Raw genomic sequence first — 11,099 nt, forward strand, 5'->3', positions numbered from 1 at the left:
CCTTGCAGCACTGACAGGCTGCACTAAGGTCTCCCCGCAGCCTTCTCTGCTCCAGGCTGAACCCCCCCAGCTCTCTCCCCTCTCCTCCCAGCAGAGGGTTCCACCCTGGGGTCACTGCTGGGGCTCCTCTGGCCCCGCTCCAGCAGCTCCGTGTCTCTGCGGGGCTGAGGAGCCCCGAGCTGGCCCCAGCCCTGCAGGGGGGGTCTCCCCAGAGCAGAGCGGGGCAGAGGGGCAGGGTCATAATGCTTTTTTCCTAATACTTTTGCAAGTCTGTCCTTTTTTATGACTTTAATCAGGCTGCAGGAAGGAAACCAGTTTCTGATATCATATTTAGTTGTTTGAGTGCTTGTGTTTGAAAGTTTTGTCACTTTAGAGAGTTACCGATGCTGAATTCTCTAAACACTTCATCCTGTCTGAGCTTTTCGGTGGTCATCGATAGCTCGTGCTGAGGTGGAGGCGGCAGGAAGTGACAGTGCTGCAGTTAACTGTACCGCTTTGTTTCCCAGGATGAAGAGACTCAGCACAGCCTTGAATGCATCCAGGCTAATCAGATTTTTCCCAGGAAGCAGCTGATCCGAGAGGATGAGAACCTGCAGGTAACCGCCGCGCGTCCTTGCCGGTTGAGAGATCGGTATCTCTAGTTGACCCCTGTGTGCTCTGGCCTCTCCCATAGAATTTTCATTCGCAGTTGAGCACAGTAATAGGAGAAACACACTTTCTTTTAAATGCTCCTGTACTCGTGGTAGGACAGAGAATTTGTGCATTATGTTACAAGAGATTCCTCAGGGTGTTTGAAAAACACCGTCACTGCTTGTGTAGTCTGTTCAAGTGCTGCAGTTAGAACCCTTTTCTAACATAAAAAAGCCCACTAAGCTAATTAAATACTCCTGTTACTTCTTGCTGCTGAGAAGCCAAAAGTCTTACGGTGCACAAAACAGATACTTTTTGTATTTAATTTTCCGAAGATCCTTTTGAAATCAGTTTAGTTCAGATAATTTATCTGTAGATGTCAACTGAAGAGGGAGTTCGTTTCATTTTAATAGAGGATATTTTTTATTGATTTAAGCTAAGTTGGTGTAAAACCAGATCATTCTCAAGCTTCTTCACTTCTTGCCCAGCTCAGCTAAACTGGGCTTAAGTCACACCTTTAATTAAGCAGTTGCAATTTTTATGTGCAGTGTAAGACTGCAGGTTCTCTAACGTACTAAAGCAGCAGCGTGTCCTGCGCTTTCATATTGGCAGGGAGAAATAGGAAGCCAAAAGCATAAAAAGTACATTTGTCCAACCTGCTTAGTGGATGTTTGGGACCAGTAGCATTGGAGATTAATCATCGTGTTTTGCCTGCTTTAGGATGGGTTTAATAACATTATGGAAGTGCCACTCTCCATTAAGTATGGAGTGAGAGCATAAATCAAGGGGTCAGTCAGACCGCTTGCCAAAATGTGAGGATATTTCCCTCAGATTTTTCATTAAAAAATATTTTTTCCCTTACTAAGCCCTTACTACTCACAACGAAGAGAAAATGAGGAATCATTTTTTTTAAAAAAGGCTACAATTAACCTCTGAACCAACCTTGCCCCAGAGCTCCCTCAGCCGAATTCTCAGCAGTTTCATGCTGATTTTAGGATATTGTGTGCCTGAGCTTGGGCTTACAGGAGGTACTGGTTTTGGTTAATGGTTTCTGAGAGATTTTTCTTTCATTCTGAAGGTCCCATTCATTGAACTTCATGGTGAGAGTACGGAGTACGTAGGACGAGCGGAGGATGCCATCATTGCACTTTCTAACTACCGGCTTCACATCAAATTCAAGGAGTCTGTTGTGAATGTAAGTGTTACTCGTGCTGCGGTAATGCAGGTATTTGGAACTCAGCCCACGTTAGGGGCTTGAGGATCTAACCACGGTCATGCTGCCTTCTAAGGCTCGTGGTAATGAGAAATCTCCTTATGACGTTCAAATCACGTTTTTCAGGGAGAGCAGATAGGTGTTTCGGCATCAGAGGTGACTCAGCACCTCTGAGGATCGGGCTTTGTATGGAAACCTCTCATCCCTCAACTTCACGGTCTCTTTTCAGCTGGCTCTGCCAGCCGTTTGTCCCCCCCAAGCTCTGTGTCAACTCCATAGGAGAGAAAAGCTCTTTCAAAGGGCTGTTGGAGCGCCTGAGCTGGATTCATGCCTTGCTTGGAGCTTTAGAAGGCTCCAAGCTGCTGAAGTAACGTGCCTGAGAGGTAAAAGATCTGTGACTGGACCTCGTCTGCAGGTGCCTGTGCGTTTCTTTAGAGAGCTTTACTCTGTCCATTCGTGAAAGGGGTTACGTATCCAGCTCCTCCTCACCACAGACAGATTAAATGGCACCAACTAGTCCTTTGCGCTAGTTTAATGCTGACGGGTACCAGTTGTAACACCGTTTGTGAGCTGTGTAGCATTTGATAGGGCATTATACATGGCACACGAGTATTTTTGTGGATACTTGTAGTGAAACCAATGAAGTAAAATCCAAAGCTGCTTTTTTTCCCCTCCTGGTGCTGTTTTTTTTTACCAATCTCCTTATTTCAAGCCAAGTCCTGACCCTGGCTACACATTCACAATTTCCACGTGTCAGTCACACATGCCGAACTGTGCAGCAATGAGTTAACGGTGAAGCACCAAACCCATGTGGTGTTCCAGAGCTGAGAAGAGCAACAAGAAAGAACTGAGGAGTGTCTGGGACATCAGCGGGCTCTCCCGTGCACCCAACCGATGCACTTTGGGTGCCGCGTCCACCTGAAAGTGATGTGGGTTTTACTGGTTGGTGCCAGAACTGACTGGTTAACTCTGTAACTTGGTCTTTCCTGGTTTATGTTGTCTCTAACCGTACAGCTCTGTTACCTGCAGGCTTCAAAATGTATGTGCCTGGGTCAGAGTTCTCACGGAGGAACCACCTTGAAATGGTTAAATTTTGGACTAATAATCACTTTGGTTATTGGTGAACAAAATTATCGACCAGGTGGTGATTCTTCTAAATTAAATCTGCACTGAGTAATTTTTGATTGAGTTCGTCTTGATCCGTTCTGACTGTTTTTATATCGCTAGAGCTGTTCAGAATGATGAACCTCTAAGATGACCTTTTTAAACACATATAAGTATTGATTAGAATATTAAATATTACAAGTTTTAAACAGGTATGAATGCTTACTGATATTAGAAATTGGAAATTTTTTCTTGTTATTTTGAATGATTTTAATCAGAATCCCTATTGGGGCTTCTGGATCAGTGGCTACACCTGTACTTGAAAAGAAATACATGTAAAAATTGCTCACGCTTGCCTTGCAGTGCTGCAGAAAGCAGCCGCCTGCGTAACCCTCTTCCACAGCTAGTTTCCTAGATCACAGTGGTAATAGGAACACGGTGTTTGAAATGCCAAAGCAAAAGAGCCGGCAGACCGTGCGTAAATCGGGGGGATTATGCCATTCAGGGTGTTGACTCACGTTGATCCGTGGGATAGAAGAGCAGACTCAACAGCGGCCGCTCAGTGCCCATGGGAGCTTGGTTCCCAGGCCCGTCTCTATCCGTTGGCTTTCCTTCAGAACATTTCCAGCTCCACAGCGGGGGAGCCGTTTGGCCTAAGCCTTTTTCTCCCTGTAAGCAAATTGCATTCATGGGAGAATTAAAATTTTAGTGTCTTTTATGAGACCATGGGCTTGTGCGTAGCTGCTGTCAAAGAGCAGGTTTTGGGCACGGTGGGAAAAAAAAATATGCTGGTAAGATGAGGGAGACCCTCACTTGGTGATTAAGTGAGTTTCAGTGTGAGCTTTCCCTTGCTTGGCCTTGAATGGAAAAGAGGTTGGTCTGGGATCCTCCTTCCATACGTAGCCCAGTTGTGGTTCGTCTGGGCTGAGCAGTAGCTCAGTCCTTATTTGGTTCTCAGGTCCTGATGCTCAGGATGTTCGTGTTAACTGTGAAAGCTGAGGGGGGATGAAATGATTGCTTCAAGACAAAACTGAAGTGTAATTAGCTGTTATTAAAAGCAAAGTTTACTTCAGTTACTCCTTGTAGGATATGTGAACAAGATCGTACCTGGGAGGGGGGGATATGACTCCCTCCACCTGGGAGAGAACCAGACCTCCAGAGCCAACCCTGCGTCCTCAGCTCCTCCATATAGTGTTCTGTAGCGTCAGGACATACAACACCTAGCCTAGGGACCGCTCATAACATCACCTGGGCGTGATTTCAGGCTCCAAACTGGGAAAACAAAACAAAGCACTGATTACAGCTCATGCCCCTGGATGCCACATGGTGTCCTGGTGAGATGGTGGAGTCCAGGGCAGAGCAGATCGCAGAGTCGCTGGGGAAGGGGCTGGCTCGCAGCCGCCTGGCCGTGCTCCGTGGCTACCACTTGGTCGAGGGTTGAGCCGTGGGTGGGCTGTGTCAGCAGTGCAGACACGGCTTGTGCCGCTTCTGGCTACACAGGCAGGTTCCTCCGAACAGGTCTTGTACTGCTGTTAGATAACAGACCGTGCCAGGAGTTAAAATAATATAAAAAAAAGTTTCAAATGGGAAAAGCTTGAGTTGTGGGATGTTGCCATTGTTTGAAGTTAGGTCATTTGAAAGGAGAGACAGGCAAGAGACAGATGCTGCCAGAGCACGATGCTCTAGTCCTAGTCCCTCTCCAAGGCGCTATGGCTGGCCCTGATAACAAAGTGTGTTAATTCTTCTGAAAGCTGCTCCCCTGCTTGATTCGATAGCCGTTATGATATGGTGAAGCATCTGCAGGTGGAACTGACGGCTCTTTCAAGAGCAAGCTAACGGCACTGGGCATCTGACTCGCCCCATCCATCAGCCTGGAAAACCTCCCAGTGAAAATGGATGGTTATCAGCGGGGGGTGAAGGCAGGTGATTTCACAGAGTTTTACTGGGGGGAGAATAATGGGCAGGAAGGAGATTGAAAATGCAAGAGGATCAGAGGATACATTTTTATGACCAGAAAGGAAAATTAAAAAGATTGATATGAAGGTCGCCCTGAAGAAAAAACTGGCAGATTCTGAGGAAATAGATGGTGAGCTGCATGTAGACTGTCGAGAGAAAAACGAATGGCTGTTGAGGGGAGGGCAGATGGAAAGGGCACAGAACAAAGAGTGACTTTGAAAGCAGGGAATTAAAAATAGTGCAGGAGTAGAAGAATAGTTAGTATGTCATTAGAGTGCAGACAGGAGGAAGAGGAGCCAGAACCAGACTGGCAGGAGGAGGGAGCAATGTGAAAAACCAATTAAATGGACACGGGAAACAACACAACAGAAGAGGGCTTGGAAAAAAATATTACCAGACAACGCAGCATTTGACTGGGGAAGCAAGTCTAGAGCCTGAACTCATTTAGCTGGGGAGAGGCACCTGGCTTGCCATATCGGTGCTGTGTAAGTCAATAGTAAATAATTTATTGGGTGTATGTGTCAGTTGGGGAGAAAGAATGGAAGAGGCTCCAGCCTGAGCCCATTCCAGTCCCTCCGTTTATTGGACAGAACTATCACAACAATTTATCTGCCCTGCAGACAAGAGTCAAGTAGGAGAGGGCATGGAAGAAGCCAGCAGTTAAAAGGTAGATTAACCCCATCGGTACATCCGATCTTGTCTAATGCCTGTAAACACCCGTTACGTTGCTGTCTCAGACCATCAGCATCTTCACTGCGCTTGGTTCTCCGCGGGTGACTCTGCAGCGGGAGCTTAAGGGTGACAGATAACCAGGAGGGAATCCTGGCTCCGTGTGCCCCTTTGTGTTGCTAGTTTTGTGATTTCTATTATCTGTCTTGGATCTTAAAACAGAGCAGCACTGGCAGAGCAGGGTCTTAGAGCCACGTCTTGTAAAGCCCCAAGCCAGAGCTTAAGCTGCTGCTTTACGAGCAGCTCAACACGGAGTGTTTGAGTGTTTCTCTGATAGCCTTTGTGTTGAGGGATCTCGATGGCAGAGGTGGTGTTCCCTTGTGTAGCGTAAAATGGAATGCAGTAAACGACCAACACAGCGTTACAGTTCTCCTTTACTGTGGTTATTACCTAACTCTCCGTGTTTGGAATTCAGACAGCTAGGTGTGAGATAGTCAAGTACTAACTCAGATCTGTTGAAGACAATAATGTGAATTTGCCTGTCTTGGGTAAAGGCCCCAAAATAATAATGAAAACTAACATTTTCATCTTCTGGTTTCTTCTTACCTTTAAAGAAACTTGCTTGTGGGCATTTGTTTTGCCTGATCAAGCCCCTCTAGCTACATATGCCGTATGACCTAAGAGCCATTCCCAGCTGCTTTAGCAATGAGCCGTTCGGGGTTACTGCTCTAGATACGGCTGCTTTGGTCACCAGCGTTGATCTAACCAGGCCAAATGAAGAGGAAACGGGATATTTCCGTACAACAAGGTTCTAGACTGCACAGTCCGGTCAGGGGGATATTGCTTAGCAGTCTGTTTGGACAGGCACAGCTAAAATCACATTCCCAAGATCCCTGGACCTGTGAGAGAGAAAGGTGCTGCTGTGAGAGAGGAGCTGTGGGCTGCTTCTGCTTCTCCTCCTGCCTTTGGTTTGTCTGCAGTGCCGCAGCCTCCTCAGCTCCGTGTGGCTCTGGGCGGCGCAGCCGTGGAGCTGAGGCTGCCGGTACGCAGTACCATCCTTCAGAGCTGTAGAAGTGGTTACGCTGAGCTGTCTTTGTCTTTTGCTCTCGCTTTCCAGACTCCGCACAGCCCTGTGTTAAATCCTTGTGAGACATGCAAAGAAATGACGGTGTTGGTGCTGTCTGAAGTGAAGTCCTGTGCTCTCTTTAATTGCAGGTCCCGCTGCAGCTCATAGAAAGCGTCGAGTGCCGGGATATATTTCAGCTTCACCTGACTTGCAAAGACTGCAAGGTGATAAGGTAGGAAGAGGCTGAGTGTCGGCCGGGGGGAGCTTTGCTCTCCACATGCTGTGGGCAGCTGTGACGTTTTAAAGCAATGGGTTTTTCTTCCTTTGTGACTTGCTCTCCCTCTGAAGATTCTCTTTTGTCTGGTTTTGCAAGTGATAGCGGGGTGTTTCTGTTGCTTGTGCTTTTGCTTGCTGTGATACCGTACAGCAGCAAGCCTTAGGCTGACCCTAAATGGCTGATCCTGATTTCAGGCTGGGATTACAGTGGCCTCGCTGCGTGTCCCCTGCCTTACCGCTAGGTACACAGTGTTGCTTCAGTTGGTTATCACACACTGAACTAGATAAAACCACCCAAACACGCTTCTAGGGAGAGTGTCTGGAGGAGATTTGGGGTTTGGAGGGTGAGCGCACGGGTTCAGGCGGCTCCTCGTGAAACCGTCCTTCTGCCCTGGCAGGCTCTGAGCCTGAGCTGCAGCTACTTCCTACTTGGCTGCTGCAGAAATTAATTTTGATCTATAAACTTTAATTAACAAGAAAGGCACATTTCCTTCTAATGGAATGTTTGCTGGCAGTACCTTTTGTGGAATGAAGTGAGCCCCGGTTGATCTGAGCACTCGGAATGTGTAACACGCCAGCTGCCGTGATTTGATGAGGGCTGATTTTACTTTACAAGTAATATTTAGTTTAATTTGAATTAAATATTTAACTTCCTCTTAACTTGCAGCTCTTGACATTTAAAAAAGTCACTCTCCCGCTCTACATCAATTTGTTATTTCTCCTCAGTTGTAGAAGGAATACAAATTATTTGTGTTTATGCCTGTCCTTATGAATTTCCCTTCAAAATTGCATCTCTGAGAATCGGTCCTTGGTGACACTGGCTGTTGGAAGGTCACGAACCACAGGGCGGAGATACCAGATTTAGAAAATATTCATGGGCTTTTTCCTGAACAAAGCAGTTTGTGTTTCGAATAACAGGGCTCAAGCGAAGGTCGTACTTGTTACTTGCACCACCAGGAGAATTGAGAAGGATGTAGGGCAGGTGTATGTTGTTTGGCTGTGGCTATTTAATAGTGAAATACCAGTCTAAGTGAGGAGGCTCGACTCGCTTTAGAGCCGGCGGTGGAAAAGAAACCCCTCCGGGCTGCAGCTCCTCGCAGCTGTTTAGCCACGTTTCATGTGTTGGATGTGTCGTTCTCCTTCCGCTGACTGGCTTGTAGGTATTTGCAGGTAGGGGTAATAAATCCTGCCCTTGGAGAAAACAGATGCTATCATCAGCCGCGAATGCAGTGGAACACTGGCTGAGCTGAATGTAAATACTCCGTGAATAATTTATAACGATAAAATCTTGGAGAAGTCTGTCAGAGCAAAATAAATCTCTGATCTGATTTCCACCCTTTTATTCTGAAGGGCCCAGGAACCCTCTTTGAAAAGACAAGCTAATGTCATTTTAATGTACTGCTTTGAAGGTTGGTTTCTCCTGCGCAGGGAATATTCTTGCTTGTCGTTGTCATTAGTCTGTAATGTCTCAAAAACGTTGTTTGTGCTTTCCACCAAGGCCAGGAAGAGAATCCAGGCGTGTGAGGTAGGGTAATAACATACAATTTCAGGTACTGGAGTTTGTCCTCATTATATGCAGATGAAGTGTGTTAATCAAGTGGCTCTTTCTCCTGTGCCTGATGAGAAGCGTGTTCTCGTTGATGGGAATACGATGCCTCAGTTATAAAGCGAGCTGGTGGTGTGAGCTCCCATGTGAGCCCACCAGCCAGCAGGTCTGACACATTCCGCTCGGTGGCCTTGTGAAAGCTGCAGGCTGAGCTCGGCGGTACTGTCGTTGGGTTTAGTCAGCCCCTCTTGAACAGCTCCCTCGCTCGGTGGGACCCCCCATGTGGCCCCCCCAGCCAGCAGGTCTGACACATTCCGCTCGGTGGCCTTGTGAAAGCTGCAGGCTGAGCTCGGCGGTACTGTCGTTGGGTTTAGTCAGCCCCTCTTGAACAGCTCCCTCGCTCGTGACCGGTGGGACACGCTGTTGCTCTACTCAGTCACAGAGTGTCACGTTCCTCCTTACAGCTTGTTCTGATTCCCTGAGTGTGAGTTTCTTGACTAACACCCAAAGGTTTCAGTTTTACTGTCCATTAGGATGCACAAAGAAGCAGAACTAAGTTATCCATGAGCCATTCGTTCTCCCTTTGTGCTTTCACAGATGTTCTCATAGTCAGATCTTACAGTCCGGCACGTCTCTTCCTGCGAATAACAGATGAATGTTTGTTTCTGGCCCAGGTGTCAGTTCTCCACTTTTGAGCAGTGTCAAGATTGGCTCAAGCGACTGAACAATGCCATCCGCCCTCCGTCGAAGATAGAGGACCTCTTCTCCTTCGCCTATCACGCGTGGTGCATGGAGGTGTACGCTAGCGAAAAGGAGCAGCACGGGGACTTGTGCCGGCCAGGTACGTGATGAGGCATCGCGGAGGCACTGACCAGTAACTGCCTGTTTGCTGAAACCCAGAACTTTCCCAAAAAGTTATAAACAGTCAGTCTGTGGATTTGATGTAGTTGGTCGCGTATAACACTAAGAACGTTTTGTTCACCAAGGCAGCAGCAATCGAGGACATTCTGTGTTGGTTGTGCCCCCTGTTTTGTACTTGCCCATAATGGTGGTCTTCAGCGTGGATGCTGAGGAGCATCCTGGGGGGTGGAGGAGAAGGAAGGCCTTGAGCTGCTCCTGAGGTTCATCCACTGCTGCGAGGCAGTGACCTAGTTTAGTGAAATGCCATCCTTGCTGGGAAGTTCTAGAAGCCCACAAGTAAATAAAAGCTAAAAACTGGGATGCTGCTGGTTTGAATGCACTTGTTTGAATGTGAGGAAATGCGAGTTTCAGGCCCTCTCCGGTCTGAGGCTGTCTTTGCTCGCAGCTCACGTACCTGAGACACGTCCCAGCTGTCAGGCTGAGGAATGTTGGTGTGGTTCTGTCCCCGTTACTGAAGCTGGTCCAGGGCTGTCCAAAGCCAATAATCTCTTCGGTGCCTGAGTAAGAGCAGTCAGAAGGTAGCACACAAGTGGGAGGAGGTGCTCCTGTCGCTGCACTCTGCACATTCCACATTAGTGGGTGCTGAAAAAAGACCAAAAAAATCCTCAGAGCAGAATTTTAAACTCGGCTCTTTTCCCTCCGAACTATATTCAGGTGCTGGAAGGTGGCAGAGACGGACCTGGCTTGCTCAGTCTCCTTGTAGTCCTTTTTTCTTGCGCACTGGAGCAGACGGGCCTCAGCCTAACACTAGGCTGGGGTATGAAGCAGCTTCTGCTTTTTTATTAACTTTTAGCAATCCAATTTTTTTCTTCTGTCTATCCAGTAATTTTCTTTAATGTAGTAACTTTCCTTCCTGTAACTCACTTGTTTCTGGTGGGAGATATTCTCCTTCTAGGAGTTCAATTTCAGTTGAAATACATCTGTGGGAATGTAATTGAAGAAGTTAACCCAAGACATCCCTACTTGTTTTTTCACATCCAAGGACTCCAATATTTGGTAGATAACAGACAAAAATACTAAATTGCTTCCAAATCTAGGGAACTATTAACTTCTGGGGAAAAAAGTGCAAGTTGTTGTCAGCATATGCAATGGGAGATAGGAGCTGTGGCTCCCCAGATCAGCTCTTACGGCCAGGAGGCCGAAGTCCAAAAAAGGATCGCTTGCTTTTTCTCTGATTCTGAGAGTCTGTTGGGATTCTTTGAAAATATTATCCATCCTGGCTCAAAATGCCTCTTAAAATACCAGCTTTCAGAAGGAACGGACAAAACGCTACAGCTGGGATTTCATTCCCAGAGGGAAATCTATGATTTCCTGACATTCACAGCAGCTGAAAAACTAAGAGGGAGAAATCAGACAGAATATTTAATTTTCCTGTAGTTTTATGTGCTTCTCTTAACACCCACTAGCAGTGTGCGGCTGCAGGGTATTTCCATTATTCTCATCTGCCATCCAGAAAAATCCTTCAGGATGTATCCCAAGATGTAACGACTGTTGCTCACAGCAGCTGTGGAGGAAGCCCATCCTCGGCGCTGCTCCAGCAGAAGGGTTGGCTTTCGACAGTGAAGTCACTGCTGAGGAGGACCACGAGGGAGGTTGTTGTCTGGCTGGAATGCATTGTCCCAGTTTCACCTCTGCTGCTGGCATTGCTGCCAGCTCTGCGGAGCCAGCCAGCCTCTGTGGAGCAGCGGCTCAAGCCGATGGATGGGAGTGGGGGGGCG

The 11,099-nt window shown here is 47.3% G+C and overlaps 1 protein-coding gene across 1 annotated transcript in view; it reads left to right on the top strand.

Annotated features, from left to right (window-relative positions):
• Window positions 1-11,099, top strand: part of MTMR3 (myotubularin related protein 3) — a gene marked incomplete at its 3' end in the record, with an annotated part of 67,484 nt that overhangs the window by 31,886 nt on the left and 24,499 nt on the right. Inside the window, exons 5-8 of the mRNA XM_010142353.1 lie at window positions 507-596; window positions 1,709-1,825; window positions 6,788-6,870; window positions 9,135-9,301. Of these exons, the coding sequence (XP_010140655.1) occupies window positions 507-596; window positions 1,709-1,825; window positions 6,788-6,870; window positions 9,135-9,301 (457 nt within the window). The remainder of the gene's footprint in view (window positions 1-506; window positions 597-1,708; window positions 1,826-6,787; window positions 6,871-9,134; window positions 9,302-11,099) is intronic.

The sequence above is a fragment of the Buceros rhinoceros genome, unplaced genomic scaffold (genome assembly GCF_000710305.1).
Source record: "Buceros rhinoceros silvestris isolate BGI_N320 unplaced genomic scaffold, ASM71030v1 scaffold10818, whole genome shotgun sequence".
Taxonomy (NCBI): Eukaryota; Metazoa; Chordata; class Aves; order Bucerotiformes; family Bucerotidae; genus Buceros; species Buceros rhinoceros.